General features: G+C 38.9%; 2 protein-coding genes, 1 long non-coding RNA gene and 2 other non-coding genes across 6 annotated transcripts; 3 read left to right on the top strand and 2 right to left on the bottom strand.

Annotated features, from left to right (window-relative positions):
• The first annotated feature begins 918 nt into the window (after nucleotides 1-918).
• LOC133727043 (protein OXIDATIVE STRESS 3-like) lies at nucleotides 919-1,866 on the top strand. Its single transcript, XM_062154670.1, has 2 exons — nucleotides 919-1,312; nucleotides 1,432-1,866. The coding sequence occupies exons 1-2, from the start codon at nucleotides 1,053-1,055 to the stop codon at nucleotides 1,685-1,687; spliced, it is 516 nt and encodes a 171-aa protein (XP_062010654.1). The 5' UTR covers nucleotides 919-1,052; the 3' UTR covers nucleotides 1,688-1,866.
• A 643-nt stretch (nucleotides 1,867-2,509) lies between these two features.
• On the bottom strand, nucleotides 2,510-8,903 carry LOC133712185 (arginine--tRNA ligase, chloroplastic/mitochondrial-like). Of its 2 annotated transcripts, none has more exons than XM_062138287.1 (18): nucleotides 8,748-8,903; nucleotides 8,468-8,538; nucleotides 8,224-8,360; nucleotides 8,040-8,115; nucleotides 7,822-7,923; nucleotides 7,501-7,716; nucleotides 6,885-6,965; nucleotides 6,388-6,471; nucleotides 6,200-6,304; nucleotides 5,313-5,491; nucleotides 5,066-5,150; nucleotides 4,713-4,896; nucleotides 4,442-4,511; nucleotides 3,843-3,912; nucleotides 3,399-3,488; nucleotides 3,096-3,164; nucleotides 2,875-2,976; nucleotides 2,510-2,775 (listed from the first exon to the last, which is right to left on the bottom strand). In XM_062138287.1, the coding sequence occupies exons 1-18, from the start codon at nucleotides 8,845-8,847 to the stop codon at nucleotides 2,665-2,667; spliced, it is 1,932 nt and encodes a 643-aa protein (XP_061994271.1). In that variant the 5' UTR covers nucleotides 8,848-8,903; the 3' UTR covers nucleotides 2,510-2,664. The 2 variants fall into 2 exon arrangements, with proteins under 2 accessions (XP_061994271.1, XP_061994278.1); XM_062138294.1 differs by having other exon boundaries at nucleotides 8,468-8,542; nucleotides 8,748-8,888.
• Nucleotides 8,904-11,006: 2,103 nt separating this feature from the next.
• Nucleotides 11,007-11,995, bottom strand: LOC133727255 (uncharacterized). Its single transcript, XR_009855070.1, has 2 exons — nucleotides 11,764-11,995; nucleotides 11,007-11,463 (listed from the first exon to the last, which is right to left on the bottom strand). It is a non-coding gene; the product is annotated as an uncharacterized LOC133727255 (long non-coding RNA).
• A 972-nt stretch (nucleotides 11,996-12,967) lies between these two features.
• Nucleotides 12,968-13,040, top strand: TRNAK-CUU (transfer RNA lysine (anticodon CUU)). The gene has a single exon. It is a non-coding gene; the product is annotated as a tRNA-Lys (tRNA).
• A 294-nt stretch (nucleotides 13,041-13,334) lies between these two features.
• On the top strand, nucleotides 13,335-13,407 carry TRNAK-CUU (transfer RNA lysine (anticodon CUU)). The gene has a single exon. It is a non-coding gene; the product is annotated as a tRNA-Lys (tRNA).
• The last annotated feature ends 4,830 nt before the right edge of the window (nucleotides 13,408-18,237 follow it).

Below are 18,237 nucleotides of genomic sequence, written 5' to 3'. Positions count from 1 at the left end.
TTCGAAAATTTTTATAAATATTGAACATGAATAATCTTTAAACCTCAACCGTTAAATTCAGGAACGAGACATATGAAGAGCACCGTAAAAACATCGCAATTATCTCCACCTTTCACATAGATATAGCATATAGGTAAAGTTAGGTGTGTAAAAGAGAACTTCAATGGTCAAAGAGGACAAAGGGAAGTTACACAAACACAATGTACGTAGGTCAGCCAGTATCGTCTTAATCAATGCTCCTTACAGTTGAACTGTTCGATTAATAAGATTTCTAGAAGTATAATTTATTAACGGTTGGATTGCAGATACATAAATGATAAATTTATGCTCCAAAGCACTATTAAACATCCGGATTATCCTCACATAATCAAAGATCAAAGAGGACAAAGAAGGAAGCAACACAAACACAATGCAGGCCAGCAAGCATTGTCCCAACCTAGTGGGGGAAACAATGTTATGCATAGTAAAACTGTGTGTCAAAGACAAACATGAAATTGTAGACAATCTCAGAGCCACTTTGGACTATACCCCATTAACCAAAAACCCTTTTGGAAAACCCTTTTTCTTTATTAATTTACAATTGATGCCTTAAAACATGGGAATATGCTAATCTGTCATGTCTTTATGAGGCAAAAGTTCCCCTAAGATGGTGACCCCAGTTTGAGAAGAAGAATGGAGAGAGACGGTGACTCAGATATGGATGCCTTCAAATTTAGACCTTATCCACATTTCTTGTTCTATGGGAAAGCAAATAAATTTAGACCATAAGGATGTGATAAGTGATAATGACAAATTCTGGGATAAAGCGTTGTTATAGAAATTATTTATTAAAATGATAACGGAATAGTCAGTGTTATCCATTGGTTCATTATTAAACGGAAACTCCACCAAGTGTTTTTATCCTATTCCCATCAGGCATATATATATATATATATATTGCTCCCTCGGAAACAACCTAAATTGGAAACCATAATATTCTAGCTCCAGACTTATTCAACACCAAGTCTAAGATCTTCTGCTACTTGTTCTTGTTCTTGTTCTTCATCTTCTTCATGGGTCTTCAAGAAGCTAAGGTTGGTGGTGATCAAAATAGGAAAGAAAGCGAGATTGGTTATCAGGGTTTTGAAGATAACTGGGTTATAAAGGAAGACTACCCTGAAGATATTTGTGATTCAAGATCCATGGACTCCATGGAATCGTCTTCGTCTTCGTTTTCATCAGATTTGGTCGAGGATGCATCTTCTTCTTCTTCTTCATGTTCAAATGGACCTCTTTATGAATTATCTGAGCTCATGATTCATCTTCCTATAAGGTAAACAATAACCTATATACATATATGCAATATGTTTCTCTCTTCATTTCCTATAATATTCATCACTGTTCTTTTCTTTTCTTCTTTGTTCTAAATTTATTGGGTTTTGCTTTATGCAGGAGAGGTTTATCGAAGTATTATCAAGGAAAGTCGCAATCTTTCACATCTCTGGGAGGTGTGAAGAGCTTAGAGGATCTTGCAAAGAAGGTGGCAGCACCCTATAGAAGGAAAATGAAGCCATGCAAGAGCTATGGAGGTGGTTTAGATCATGGTCACAAATCTTATAGTACAAGTCCGAAAGGCATTATCTCAAAGAAAGCTATTTCAAAGGGTTCTTTCTTATATTCCATAAGTAGTAATACCAAGAGGAAATAATGCTTTCCTAGACAGAAGCATTTCTTGCATGGAATCTGTATTAGGGAGTTGGTTTTTTAATCTGGGCTTTTTGTTTGCCTGGAATCGTTATTGTTCATCTGGAACATTTTGAGGATTTACAATTTTTAAATTGTTATGGCGGGTCATTTGTACATAGTGAAATTCCATCACCTTTCTGATTAGCTTTGTTGATGTACATTATTTCTTAATAGAAGTTTCTGACTTTACCTTTGTTCTTAAACCTGGATTCAGTCAGGAACTAAAAGAGTAGCGGAAACTCTTCTTAGTTTCTTATTTATTTGATTGACAAAGAAAAACAACAAAAGCTACAAGGAGTCTCGTCTAACACAACCTAAATCTAAAACACCATGATGGAGCTAACAATTGTAGTGGAACGTCCGAGATTTGCAAGAGTCCGCCGTGAAGTTTGTTTCTCTCCATATGATTCGGGTGGTGAATTTTGCTTCTCACCAAAACTCTTTGTAGTTTCTGGTGGCCTATATTATCACAATTCTTCAAGAAAAGAAAAGAAAACATAAAAACAAAAAACTGAACTTGACCAACTACCTTGATCTGTTTCGAGACAAGAAGAACCCAAATCAGAGATGCTTTAGTTTTAGGGAGTTCTGTGAAACATTTTGTATTTATCACAGACATTTTAAGTGTTGGTTCTAATTGAACCACAAAATTGCTCATTTCTGTGATTTTTTTTTTATTTTTTATTTTTATTTTTGCAATGACGCCTAAAACTGTATGGCAGAGAAACTTTAAGACAGTAATTAGTAGATTGAACAAAATTTTTAGCTGAAGAACTGTGCTACATTCCATCAAAATAGTCATTCATTGATATCGGGATATGGTTTTTACAGTGCAAAATGGGTAAAATAGTTCAAAATCCCTATGTTTAAGTAGGTTGTAGAATTATATCATACACCATCATATCTTTGGTGATTTAACTGTCAGACTGGGTGAGCACATCACATCTTGTACACGGCTTCAATTCCGAGAAGATGAAAGCATTTCCTCATGACTACGCCTGTTGCTTCACAAAGCAAGAGTCTACTCGTTTCCTCTGCCGACCCAATAACCTGCCAAGTTTACAATGTACCATAGTCAAATAATATTTCTCCGACTGTCAATTGGAATAGAAGACTCCAAGTTTACAATGTACCATCAGGCAACTATACCTGGCAATTGGAATAGAACTTTCCGCTGTAGATTTCTGATAGATTATAGAGGTATTCACATAAAACACTCGGCAACAGATTCGTGCAAGCCTCCTCCACAGTCTAGAAAGTGAAAGCGAGAAGTGTCAAGGTTAGAACCGAGCATACCACAGCAGCAACCAACAAAGATGAGAGAAAGGTCATCAAGGCAGCAATGAGTTCCATTTATGTTATGTCCTTACCTCAGAAAACTTTAATAAGTGAAGCGCCAATTCACGCTCACCCGCATGACCCAACACAATTTCCCCCGTCTGTATCAAAAAGAAAGAAATTGAAATCAGACCTTTGCAGTAAGGAGGTTTCAAATTTGCCTCTGTGTCAAGTGTTCCGAATACATAAATAGAGACAAGTGTAAACACCTACATGTATAGGACATGTACGTGGGTACATATGCTTCTCATATGTATAGTAATACAGGAGTGCAGGACTAACAAAATAGATCAACAGACATTGATAACAAGGTGACATATTGCTGTTGGACTTACTTTTTTCAATTCGTCAATGTCTTTGCCAGATTTCCTTATGATTGAACAGATCCGAGCATGCATGTATAGCAAGTAAACAGCAGTGTTTCCCTGCTCAAATAGTTTTGGACCAGTGGGACAAATATAGCATTAGCGCGACAAATATATGGAAAGTTCATTAGAATAAATTGCAAACAGTCTTCAAACAAAGTCAAATTTGACTAAGAAATTCGAGGCAGTTAGAATTTCAAATATTAGTATACAATCAGAAAGCCAAAAAGCCAGGTGCTCAACTAGCTTATGAACTTTATGATTTATTTGAAATCTCCCATATAAATTTCCATTTGGAAGATAGCTAATTCAACACCAAATTAGCTATCTTCCAAGGAACACAGTTCTCAGTAAAAATGCTATTTGAGAAGAATTATACAAACCCTTCCAATAATTCAGTAGATGTTAATGCACCTTATCATTTAGCATTTGATTGAAATCAAAAGTGTAATTGGTCAATCTGTTGTTCTTCAGATCAGCATACCTGTCAAAACATATTATCAGAAAAGATGCAAGACCAAATCAAGCATTGAAAATAGAAAATAAATACATACACAGGAGACTTGTAGTATACTGACTAAAAATCAATAGAATCAGCACAAAAACCCAAGCTCATTTTTTCTCCAACATATTTTGTAATATCAAAGCAAAGATTAAATGAGAGTAGAAATTCTCAAGACTATCTGGAACAGAAATATTATTTGAAAGGGCATTTACAAAGTTGTATTCAAGTATCTAAGTCAATATCCTATTTTAATAACATATGCAGGACTAAGTCGGCATATACATCCTTCCAAGTTGCTTTTGACAAAGAGCTTTTAAAAATTTCCAAGGTCCTCAAGCAACACTACATAAAGTAGGATATCCATTCACATTTAAGGGTTCCAAAAACCTCTGACCGTAGTTACAATTCATGCTCTTGCTAAAATAACAGGGCAATATTCATTAGGACGAGAAATTAACTATTACTGCATCAAAATGATTATAAACTCATAAAAGTTCAGACAGCTTACTTCACAGCGCCATAACCAACGGCCACTGCAGTTTGCTCAAGCTCCTCTTCAGTCCAGTCTTCACTCTTACCTGATTATGATTAAAGAAATACTTACCACTATCAGAAGTTTGAAAGGTTAAGTATTTTGTGATCATGATAAATGAGAGAAAACAACTTCCACATGATATAACTGTATAAGTGAGATTTATGCAAATACATGCTAAAATGAGATATATTTGCAAATATGAAGAAGATGCAGAGAGAGCTAGGTAGGTCCTTCAATGTCATACCACGCTCGACAAGACTGGTTTTGCTTCGGCTCTTGGCTTCATCAAGTAAATCAACCAATCGAACCACATCAGAAGAGCGAGTCCGGAATCGTTTGCCATCTTCTCCAAGAACAAGACCAAAACCAACATGGCTAACTTTAGGGTACGAGCCATCAACTGGAAGCCAACCTGCGAGTGTAGCTGCCTGAAACAGAAAACCAAAGTTATGTTCAACCACATAACAACAATGGAATATCCCATACCGTAGAAGGTAGGAGGAACATGAACTTAATTGCAGTTCAACTTTTCAAGGATTATTGACCACAGCGAAAAATCAGGGTCTGTTGAGACATGTTATGGCTTTTGATGTATACCTTGAAAAACATATTAAAGTGTTGCTGCTGGCCAACATCAGTAACATATATGATCCATTCAGCTTTCTCCTCATTAAGTCGATACCTGTATATTGCAAGCAGCATTGTCAGTAAGGATGACAGCATGACTAGGCAGATCAGACAGAACAATAGTGATGCAATATGACTGACTGGCTGACCAAGTTAACTGCTCTCAGACATATAATCCAAAATTTCATTGAATATCAAAATTTAATATTTGACGAACCAAAGAGCTGCCAAATCAGTGGAAGCATAATTATAACTGCCATTGCTCTTCACAACAATAAGGGGGATGTTAAAACCCTCAAGATGGATTACACGAGCACCCTCGCTTTCCACAATCAATCCTTGGTCAGTCAACTTCTCTAAAACCGCAGGAATATATGGGTTATAAAAGCTTTCTCCCTGCCAGAAACAAAAAATATGCATATGACTTCAGTGCAAACAAGACAGTTCAGTATATTACATAACAACAGAGAAGAATCTTTGTGCATTTCCAACTTTAATGCATTAGATGTGATTCCATTATTTGTTGTTTTTTTGTAGTCATAAAAGTGAATTTCAAGTATACCATTATATTATAAGTATCCAGAATGTACTCAAATAAACATTGCATATGCACAGTTATGAATTACCTTCTTGTCAAAGTTACGAAACCATATTGCCTATGCACAGCTATAGTTTATCTTCTATGCAAAGCTATAGTTTATCTTCTTATCAAAGTTACTTCAAACTCCAAACAACCCCTACCCTTCCCGCTCAAACCACCAGAATAAGCTTTTAATAACTATTCCCATCACTAATCAGAATCTATGCAATATCTCATCTTCATTGTCTTGCAAGATTATATACCAGCGATACATCAACCTCTTGTGATCATACAGTAATACTTACAGCCTAAAGGAGAAAGAATTTCATTAATTGCACCTAGGCAGAACCAAGAGTACATATTATCGAATCATAAGAGAAGGCATGCAAAAGATAAATTACGTATTTAAATTAGGTACATCCCCCCTAATTTCAATGCAAATTTTGCTTCTTAGGGAAAAAGAAAAAACTAATTCAAAAGCTACACGTCAAAGTAAACTGTAAAGTCAGAAATCTGAAACAAACCTTTTCCTCTAAATGAGTTCCAAGCCGTTCATAGACCATTTGAAACTCTCTACGGCTGACTTCACAGATTTGAAGCCATGCCTCACGGTACTTGGGAGTCCCACCCTGCAAATAGAATTGCATCAGATACTTTCTAACCTTATGGACAAAGACATCAACCTCATGATAAAAGAGATTAGATGACTCACCTGAAGGGATACCACTGCAGCTTGTGCTCTCTCCTTGAAGGCCGGATCCTCATCAAATCTCTTTTTTGATTGCTTATAGAATTCCTAACAAAATGGCACTCAATTATAGTCAGTACCGATCACTTCATTTTATTTTCTTATTCATCTTGGCTAGGAAAATGTGGTAATAACAACATTACATAAAAAAGCACAGTAACATCATAGAATATTCATCCATTAAACGTTTAATCCCACTTAATCACCAAAGAATACCACACATCACTGCTCATTTAACCAAGGCTCCATCCAAATATTTCTCAAGTTCATTATTTGAGGCTCAACTCCCCAACTAATAAAATGAAGAGAAGTTACATTCATTTTGGGCATAAAGGCATAATAGGATCTTGGTAGCATTAACTTGATCCAATTAAATACATATGATTGAGTACTAGTTAGTCTAAATGCAGAATAAGAGATGTGATTTAATGACAAAAGAACTAAGAAAATACTTTACTCACCTGAAGATCACCGATTTCCATTTCATTTACATCATCCACGTTTGGAAACTTTTCGAAAAGGTATTGAATCAACATGCCAAACTGCAATAACCATAGAAGGTTGTTGAAAAACATATGCTGTTATATGATAATAATAATAATAATAATAGTAACAAACAAAAAGAAAATATGTTCTTTATAAAGGAACCATGACGAGATATAGAAAAGATCAACCCAATGGCTTCCCTCCTAATACATCCTGTACTCCCAACGTCAGAAGGTTGCAAAGATCACACAAATGAAATGCATATTCCACCAGCAAAGAGTATGTAATATGCATATTTGGTTGCAGGTATGTATATAAGCCTATACATGTACACACAAGGCATGTATAACATCATAGATGGCTTGCAAAACTGACTGAATAGTTATAGTTCATCATGAATTGTCTGGATTATCTTTGCTAATGAACAGATACATGACATAGCCGTCAGCTCAAAGGAAACAAGCTCTCAGGAATAACACCATGGTTTATTTACTGAGTTTAAGGATGCCATACAATGATCAGTTCCCTAAAAGAAAACTGTCATTTTCCATACCAATACACATGTTATCACTTATCAAAAACTACATTTACCTGTGTTCCCCAGTCACCAACATGATTACGCCGAAGAACTTCAACTTTGGAAAACTCAAGCATCCGGGCTAGGGTGTCCCCGATAATTGTAGATCGCAAATGGCCAACATGCATCTCCTTGGCAATATTAGGTGAGGAAAAGTCTACAACAGCCCGTCTGACCTGGAGCTGTGGTGCCCATGTTTCGATCCCATCAATAAGCATCTTTTGTAAGCTCTGAAGAAACAACATTTTCACAGTTACAATTACAATTATGGAGTACAAGTTTCCACATCAACATAAATGAATAACTGTATAAGGTCAGATGATCTTTAACAATACCTTAGCCATCCAATTCTTTGACAACACAATATTAACAAACCCAGGCCCTGCTACCGTGCATGACTCTATTATTTCTGATTTAGGAAGATTTCCCATGATGGCCTACAGAAATTAAAACAACCAATCATCACTGCTATCAACTCAAAGCCTACACAGAAGCCATGATCACCCAACATAAAACTATTCAAACTGAGAGAAGTAAAGGTGAATGTGAATACCTGTCCAACAGAATTAGGATTCTTGAATTCAGTTCCCTTTCCCTTAATCTTAGACCATATGTCCATGGCATTGTTACTGCACCAAAGAAAAAACATCTTAACATAACATCTCAACAATAAATTTGTACGACGCACGAATCAAACAGAAACATCTTATAATTCACAGCTTAACCCTATCACACACCATTGATAGTCTCCGAATTTCCCAGTCGAAGGAACAACCGCCGGCTCCACATTCAGCTCATCAGGCACCACTGCCCTAATCGAAACTTCAAACAGCTGCCCTAACTGCCGCTTCAAACTCGCCACATTCTCTCCTCCCTGAGACACAAACATTCAAAATCCACCTTCAAATACACAGAAACACAACAAAACCGAATCTCGCAAACTCTAAACTTCGAAATGCAGAATCCAAAATATAAACTCACAGCTGCCATGGTTGATACCGAGCGCGCCTTAGTTGCAGAGATGAGCTTCCTAGATGACGCCTTCAACAATTCTGTCTAGTTTCACAATGACTACATTAAATTACAGCAACAGCTATGAAAATTCCTACACGAATCAGTATAAACCCTAGCCCTAACGAATAACCAGTAAAGAACTACGAAATTCTCAGTATCCAAGCACAGTAGAAAAGCACGCGTATCAAAAAAGCAATGATGAGATATAGATAGATTGATAGAGAGAGAGAGAGAGTTGAGAGGTTACCGGCGGCGGGGAGGGAGGGGAGAGAGAGACGACTGAGAGAGAGAAACGGCGAAGGTGAAATCGGCGGCGGGAGTATGAGGTTTATGGAGGAACCTAACATTGCTCTTATTTTCTCCCTTCAATTTCTCTATTTATTTTTATTTTTTTTCCTTTCTTTTTCTGCCTTTTCCGGTTTTTTTTTTTTTTTTTTGGGAGAAACCTTTAACCGTCTTTTTGGGTGGGCACTGGTCAAGCTTGGCCAATGAGACGTCTCCATGTCAGCAAACAGAAGGATAAGGGTCCCACACGATGTGAACGGGCTGAGAAGTTGAATTTGGACTTGGGGTACACGGCAAGCCCAATCAGCCCAAGTCCGCAGTTTTGTTTTATTTGCTTAAAGTAGGATGTCAACCTTTTAAAACTTTTTTTTTTTTTTTTTTTTTGATCGGGTTAGTTGTTAGTAACTCACACACCCATGCAGTGGTATCCCAGCGCCAGGACACCTGCACCGACATTGCGGCGAAAGCCTGGCAAAGCCAGACTAATCCACTGCACCGCAGACGCACGAACCCAAAGGGTCCCTCAAATCTGCTGGCCACGGGATGGAGCTGGGATTCGAACGCTAGACCTGGGGGTTCCAGACTAGGCCATTCGACCAACACACCACACCACGTGGTTAACCTTTTAAAACTTAAAAAATAAAATAAAATAAAAAAACGAAAAATTAGGAATGTCAATTCGCGTGAGTGTGTTGTTGTTGTTTTTTTTTTTTTTTTGAAGGGAAAGACCACAAACTATATTAAGTAAAACTGAGAAGTACATGGAGCGATGCAAAAACATCGAAAGAAAAACAATAAAGCATAACAAGATGCACAAACGCATCTATAAAGTAGGAAAATAATAAAGGATAGCAAGACGCGCAGACGCATCTAAAATGTGACTTGATGTCGGACGACATCGCTGCACTGCATATGTCACGAAAACAGTGTAAATATAGGAGTAACCGTAACCGTAACCGGTGATATGATCACCTAGGAGAGGTGATTCGCTCACCGAGAGTTCGAAAGTAACCGAGGGTGTCAAAAACTCGAAAATTAGCAAACAAACTTCCAAGAACCAGAACAAATACCAGATCAATATGAGCAGCTGTCTCGGATCCAAGATCCGGAGTTGAATGCGACCGGGGTCCCAAATACGGATCCAAATCCGGCCCAAATCCAAAGTCAAATCGGACGGGTCAAACTTGACAAAGGCCCAGGCCCATCTGAAACTGATCTGGGCACCCAAGCACTTGGGCACCCATGCTTCAACCTGACGTCCGGCCACCCTTCCCGATCTGCACAGCCGCCCAACTGAGCCGCACCGCTGCATCGTCGACAAGGCAAGGCCGACCCTGGAAGGAGACACCCATCGCAATCCGTTGACCCAAGCGCTCCAACCTTCTGTCTCCCAAAATCCCGATCGCATAATCCATTGCAACCAGGACCGCCGCCGGAGATGCTGATGCAAAGTCGGACAGGAATCCTCATAAGTGAGGCGTGCGTCTAGATGCCCCCGCCACCCAACTGCACGGCCAAAATGCCAAGAAGACTTCATAGTCCCTGGATCCCAGATCCGGATCTGACCCAACAAACCCGATGTCTTAGCAAAGGGTCGCCGACCACCTGGGCCCAAATCGATCACAGCCTTGAATCCCAGATTGTAAAGACCCAAGAGAAAGGGAACACATCACGATCTGCCGCCGCAAGAGGAGTCGTAGACCACTCATTTGAAAAGCAAAACGGAAGAAAAGAAGAGACGGTATGCACCGCACTTGAGGTATACTACAGCAAGGGATGTGCCGACATTGATCTCCATCGGAGATGGAGAAAATTGCAGAAACGGCCACCCATGAGGGCGGCGTTCTCTCAAACCCCTTTAGGGTTTTAACGATAGCAACATCAATATCTTTCTTATATGATTCGATAATTATAAATACAATGCGTGAGTGTGTTGTTTGTTGGTGCAGTCGCTGTCGTGTTATTTCGTATTTGTACTTGAATTCTAGCTCTGATTGGATCCATTTAATTATATGGGGTGAAATTTATAGATTGAAGATTACAATATGATAATTACAACATGGAACAGATATGATAGATAATTCAAGAAAAAAAATTATGTTAATTGAGCAAGAGTAAAGATGTATTCCTTGTATGATAAACGTTTAATAAAAGATGTATTTTTTGTAATGTAAAAGATAAATTAGACTATGTCATTTGGATATATGTATACATGTAAAAGTAAATGAGAATTTGTCTACTCATTTCATTTCATAGTCTCTTTATATAGAGATTGAATTACAACGGAAATATCAATTACAATAATGATACTAAATGCTGATTGAGCTGTAATTGCAATTCCTTGATTCCATTTTCGTCAGTTGGTTTGATGAAGACACATAATGTGTTTTTCCTTTAACAATACAACTATTTTATCAAAATAATTAATATACATATCGTGAGTTATTCACTGTCTTGATGAGTTTTTAATTGGACGGATCTAACCAGGTATCGACACTACTCTTGCCACATCTCCACTGCATGAAAACTCCAAAAATGTGGATGTAGGATCACTATGCCAAGAAAACATGGCGGAATGATCCCTACTCTGGGAATGATGACACTCTGAATCTCGATAAGATTCTAGATGAGCTTGCCCCCAATCCCATGAAGCAAAGATACGAAAGCAGGGTTCGAAGCTGAAAACATAATATTAGTAATATTTTGTCATATTTGTGTGCTTATGTATAAACATAGATAATAGTAATATGGGCGCTTGTTTAAGACCTAAACATAAAAGCCTTTGACAAAACAACATAACTAAAAGAACAATTGAAAAAAAAAATCATAAAAAAGGCTAATTATGGATAAGCGAATTAATTTTTTAGCAGAACACCAATCTATCTAAACACAGAATAATTGTTTACATCATTTTCAAGAAAACAATAGTTATAATTATCTCGAGAGAAATGATGATTAAATAAGGATATTGATTATACCTCTAAGCTGGATTTATGGTAAATCGATGATTCGATGAGTGTGAGTTATCCTTATTATCATACTTTTCAATCGCATCATCATCTTCCTCTTAATCACTACACTCAGATGCCTCGAATGTTTTCTCCATCTCTTTTAGTTTGTAGAGAATTTGAGATGTTTTGCACGAATTAGAAGAATAATGAGGTTGTTTTTATAGGTAGACGGGAAGGTTCGAGATCGAGTGGTTTTGACAAAAACAATAGATGATTGTGGGCGTACCGCCGGTTTCACAAAAAACAGTGGGAATTAAATAAATAGTGTTAAAGATAAGCGGGATGACGAGAATACATCTCGTCATCCCTCTTATCGTTTTACCATCTAAAAAAGTAACATTTATGGAGTTGTCAAAAAAATTGAGCCATTTTTACCGCCCTACTTGGCTAAGTTCACATGTTGACATGTTGTTGTTTCCTTGATCTTATCCGATTGCTTTCCTCCAATAACAACGCCACACGTACCCCACAAACCCACAGAAAATAAAACAAAATACGTCCCACCTTGACCATAAATAGAGCAACAACTCTCACACACTGATCCCATAAGCAGTTCCAAGTTTCAGGTTACACTGTTACAGAGAAGAAGAAGATGAAGAACAGTGGAAACGGGAAGAGTCACAAAGGGAATGCGAGAGAGGATCAGGTGAAGAAGGACAGGAAATCAGGGTCGGGCATGAATGGATCGCCCAAGAAAGGTGGCCATGGCGGCAAGTTCACCTGGGCCGGTGATCTGGGCTACTCCACAGCCGAGATGGGTTTTCAGAAGGAAGTCATAGACGCCAAGGATCCAAACTTTGAAGACACAGTCGAGATCCCAAGCGCCTGATGATTTTCATGGTATTGATCCGTGATCTTGATGTTCATGTAGTTTTCAGTTTCTATGAATGAGATGTAAATAGATAAGGCCAAGGAAGGCGATGATCCTTTAGGATGTTTTATGTAAAAATTTGAAATTATGTGGTTTGTATTGGGTTTATGCTAGCTTCTTGGTACCTGGTGCTTGATCTGATCCTCGCTATGAATGAATGCTCTGCAATTTTTTCTCTTTGGATCTGAAAAACTGAAAAATGCTATGAAATTTGGTTGTTGTTTTCTATTTAGTCAAGAACTAAGTTGGTATGAGGTTGGTTCTAGAATAAAGGTGGTAAACAAGGCGGAGCAGACGTAAGCCCGTCTAGCTCAGTTGGTAGAGCGCAAGGCTCTTAACCTTGTGGTCGTGGGTTCGAGCCCCACGGTGGGCGTGAAAACCTTTTTGTCTAGAATTTTTGCATTTTGGAGGGCGATCCTTACAATGTGTTAACCTCTTTGGGTTTTCCTTTTATTGTTAGAAATGTTATGCAATTGATGAGAAGGGTGTTTGGTGTTTTTGCTTATTGGTACATTTCCATGATCTGTATTGCTTTTGCTTGTTAAATTTTAGTCACATTTCCATGATCTGTATTGCTTTTGCTTGTTAAATTTTAGTCACAAAAATAACTTATGTTTTGATGTTCAATCTGCGAGTAAAGGTTATAAATCAGTTGATGCAGACATGAGCCCGTCTAGCTCAGTTGGTAGAGCGCAAGGCTCTTCACCTTGTGGTCGTGGGTTCGAGCCCCACGGTGGGCGTCTTTTTTGATTGGTTTTTTTTTTAGCCATTTAGGTAATCCTTATTTGTGTTATTTTTCTTTACTCCCTTTTGTTTGGTGCACTATATTTGAGGATTTTAATTTCTGCAAATGGATGATGTTTGGCTTTTATTTTAATTAGGGAGCATGAATCTGAACCCTGCCGTCTATGTTTGGCTTTGATATAATGACTCCGTTCTGTGCTAATGGATGCTCTTTGGGATTTCTTTTATTGTCAGAAATTTTATGCAGTTGCTTCTCATATAGTAAGGACCAAGGAGCATTAATCTGATGTAAAGATACAAATGATCTTAAACTAAATGTGGCAAGTCAGTTGTTGCAGACATAAGCCCGTCTAGCTCAGTTGGTAGAGCGCAAGGCTCTTAACCTTGTGGTCGCCCCACGGTGGGCGTTTTTTCAATATTTTTTTTTGCCGTAGAATCAAAGTAGTCGGTTTTTTGTCCGACCATTTACTAGATTGCTCTTACTGGCCAACAAGATGAGTGGTCAGACCACAAGGATGATCCTTACAATGTGTCCTGTACACCTTCTGAAACTTGCTTGCTTTGGTTTTCAAGAGTGCACTGAGACCTTGTGGCAGCAATGGATACGGCGGCTCCGGCCGCGCTGAAACATTTGATGGTTCTTTCCCTACTCCTCTCTACTCCTCTTTCCCTCTACCAAATTACTTCTGCTTTTTGGAGCGGAAGTTTCAAATTGGAACCTTTGATGGTTGGCTTCTCTTGCGGCCATCATGGGAGATGTCAGGCGGCGGCGGCTCAGTTTCTTGGCCAAAGTTGCAGAGGATACTAGAATGGATTGTGGTTTGCAGTTGCGTCGGGGTAATTTGGTTCATGGTTTTCAGATTAGTGTGGCGGGATACAATTCGAGCCTATCTCTTGGTGCTTGCGAAGGAGATAATGGCGGCAGGGCTACCTGTGATTGGATTGGCCTGGGTCGGTGGAATGTTTGGCCGGCAGGATCTATGATGGAGGAGGTAGCAGCTTGGAGGCTACCTGTTTTGCAGCTAGGTGTTTCCCTTGATGGGCTTCTCGGGCCACTTGATATGCCTGGGGCTTTGCAGATAACTTTTGGACCTGACATTCTTGAGTCCAGAAGGGTTATTGGGTTTTTATACCCACTTTTTAGCTAGTTTTGTGTAAACTTAGCCTATTACTATGTTTTTCGTTTGGTCATAGTTGAATAGGCTTTGTCGAATGAATGGTCCTATCCTATGTATCAACGTGGTGTTTTATGCATCACAACTTCTTGTCTATCTGTAGATGATAGCAGAATGATATGTAATGGTCATTCTGGCCTTACCTTCTATTATTAATGATATGTCATTGAGATGCTTTGGTTTAAAAAAAAAGTGTGCACTATGATTCTGATATGTGCATATGGATATTTGATTTCTGTTTATAAATTTGTCAAAATTGTTATGCAGAGTTCATCTTTGAGTAGGCTAAGTCTGATGCACCAAACATAAGCCCGTATAGCTCGATAGAGCGCAAGGCTCTTAACCTTGTGGTTGTGGGTTAAAGCCCCACGGTGGGTGTTTTAATTTTTCGCTATCGGTGTCAATGACATTAATTTTTGGGTCCTTAACCAAAAGCCTCAAAATGAGCTAAAGTTATCCCACTTAGCCCAGCAAGAGATTTTTATTCCCACTAATCCAATTTAAAACGAAATAACTATTCTGCCCTCAATCTAATTAATGAATTACATGCCATGCCACACTCTCTCATCCTGATCTCTCTTTTCTATTCTCTCCTCTCTCCTCTTTCTCTCTCTCCAGACCAGTCTCTCTCTCCATATCGACGCCGACGGCCTGCTGCATCTCCTCCCTTTGCCTGAATCTACGTCGCCACCTTCTCCGGCGAGCTGCTTCAGAGCTCCGACAACAGAGATGGGCTCGGATTGCAGATCATTGTCGGTGCAATCTCTCTCGCAGAGCCGCCTTCTCCTCCGGCGAGGATTTCCTGATAACCGCGACTTCTTCGTCGAATTTGCCCTCATTCTCCGGCCACACTATCCGATCGAGGTCTGAATTTTGCAGAAACTGTTTTGTTGAAGCTTTGCGAAATGGAACCGTGGAAGGGTTACTATCACTCCGACCCAGGCCCAACTCAAATCCATAGTCGCCGAGGAGAAGCTGACCGCCCCCTTCGACTTCAAACGCTTCCTGGAGCTGATGGGGATGCACATGAAGCCTGAGCCCTTCAATCGCCAGCTTCGCGACGCCTTCAAGGTCGTCGACAAGGACGCCACCGACTTCGTCTCCGTCTCGGAGCTCCGGCACATCCTCACCAGCATCGGCGAGAAATTGGAGGTCTTCCCTAATAACTTTGGGGCCGGCGTCGTTGTTGGTGGCGCCGGAGATGAGTTTGCCGGTAGAAATGCGCCGGCGTCGTTGTTGGATGGCTTCTTGGGTGCCCAAATAAAATTTTTAATTTTTTTTTTTTTTTTTAAGTAATGGGGCTGAAGGAAAGGGAGAAAAAAAAATTGAACGTCTATTGGGGGGCAATAGACGTCTATTGCCTCCAATAGACGTTTTAAATTGATACAATCTCTTCATTTTTTTCTTTAATCAAAGTTTTATTTGTCTAATTTTAGGAAGAGATCTCATTTCGATAATTGAAACGTCTATTGGGGGGCAGTAGATGTCTATTAGGGGGCAATAGACGTCTATTATCCATCTATTGGGGGCAATAGAAGTTTTCGAAAAAATCCGGTGGGCGGCTGGCGGTGACGGACTCCGGCGAAGTGTCCTATGGTTTCTCTTTCTTCCATTTTCTCTCTCCCTCCCTCTCTCTCTCTCTCTCTAAATAACAAAGGGGTGAGGGGTCAAATGGTATTAAAAAAAAATTAAAAACAAAAAAAAAATCTTAATGGGGTATTAGGGAAGACTTCCTTAGAGTGTTTTGGGTAAGATGGTGTTAAAAAAACTTAATGGGCTTAGTGGGAAAAAAATCCATAAAAATGGGGTAAATGGACAAAAACAAATTTCATTGTGTATTTCCTTTGCTCTATGGGGAAAACATATCTACTTGTATGCCAATAGCTTAACTAGGAAAATCATAATTCCTGGATAACTTTGAGTAAATTACCTTATCCCTACTTCAACTTGGATACTCAAAACCTCTATATCTTCTTTCTAATAAATTGTGATTGATCATCTGTATTCTAGGCTTCTAGCTCACTATCCCTAACCCCAAAACTTTCTCTCATGGCTTCAACGGCTCCTCAACCCCTCCTTGAACCACCATCACCAAGCTTGGCTCCTCAACCCCTTTTTGAACCACCATCGCCAAGCTTGGCATTTGAAGTACTCTTTTATGTGACTTTCGTACTCTATGCATTAGCCATTGCATCATTCATTGCAGTGCTTGTAGCCAAAGTAATCGAATGTTGTTTATGGATCTTGAATCGACAAACCCCTGATATCGAATCGGTGCAGGCATTACCACCTCCAACAACTCTAAAGTACAAAACCTTAAGATACTTGGGCAAGAAATTCGGTTTTGCCAGTGGTGACCAGTGTGTTATTTGCTTGATGGAGTTTGAGGAACAAGACAAGTGCGGAAAGCTTAAGTGTGAGCATACATATCACAGAGATTGCATTGAAAAGTGGCTAGCTGAGAATTCTACATGTCCTATTTGTCGCGAAAGTAATTAACTACTAACTTTTGATTAAGTGCCTCTGCTCCAGCGATTTTTCTTGTCACTGCATGCATGTATATTGTAAATCATCAACAAAAATTGAATTTATTCCATGTAAAGTTGTGAACCCTCTTAGATGAAGGTAATGTGGATTTTTATTTAGGTCTGAAAAGTTAATGTGGATTGAGATTGTATCTCTCTATTGTCTACATTTTTTTTGTTTTAAATTGTTGTAATCAGAAGCAATTAATCATAAGTCGTTATTGTTTTGAATAAGGATATATAGCATAAAGAATTAAGGAGTAACCTCATTAAAAATATTGTTCCGAGTTCACAATGGTTTTCACAACGTTGTTTTCTCTTTTATCATCGAGCTATAAAACATGGTAAGAAATTCGTTCAGTAAGTGGAGATTAATTTTGAGTTGTATCTCCTAGTTCTAGGAATCTGTTCTAGGATTCTAAATTCATGTAAGCTTAATAGTCTAAGTAATTGACGCTATGTTAACAAAACAACATCAAAATTGAATCATCAAAGTTGTATGGTATGTCTATACATAAATGTTTGACTCCGAAACGTGTTGCTTTATCTCTAATAGTAATTGGTCTCGACGACAAAGAGGACATGGTTTAGGTAGCCACAGATCAATGCATTGACGGTGATAAGTATGCTTACACTCGTGAAGCTCTGCGCGCTCACGACCTTCCTCAAACTCCCCCAGGCAAATACAGCACTCACCATCCATCTGGGTACTGGATATATCAAAGTATCTGCTCGGATCCGGCTGTTGCGGCTGTGCTGTTTGTTCACCATTATCGGCAGGTTGCTGTGGATGTGGAGGAGTAGCTGATCGAGCTTGGTAAACCCCCGCTGCCATTGCCGGTTTCTATATCTTGTGGGGCTTGATCATTTTGAGGTAAAATGAAGGGGAGTATGATTAAATAACAGAGAAGCAACGGCCTGCAGGCTAGGATCCAACTCCTCTAAAGTGAGGAATGTGTGAATTTACTTCAATTTCATAAAATCTGGACTCTCTATCTAATCTAAAGATCATGACAATTGACACATCACTCTTCCATCAATTTTTAGTTTTTTTCGTCTAAACCACAGTTAACTTGCTGTTAACTCTAGACAAAAAAAAAAATTAGGGATTTGTTGTGGAGTTATT

The sequence above is a fragment of the Rosa rugosa genome, chromosome 1 (genome assembly GCF_958449725.1).
Source record: "Rosa rugosa chromosome 1, drRosRugo1.1, whole genome shotgun sequence".
In the NCBI taxonomy this organism is placed as follows: domain Eukaryota; kingdom Viridiplantae; phylum Streptophyta; class Magnoliopsida; order Rosales; family Rosaceae; genus Rosa; species Rosa rugosa.
Note: the sequence above shows the minus strand (reverse complement) of the source record. Positions and strands in the feature narration are given on the sequence as shown.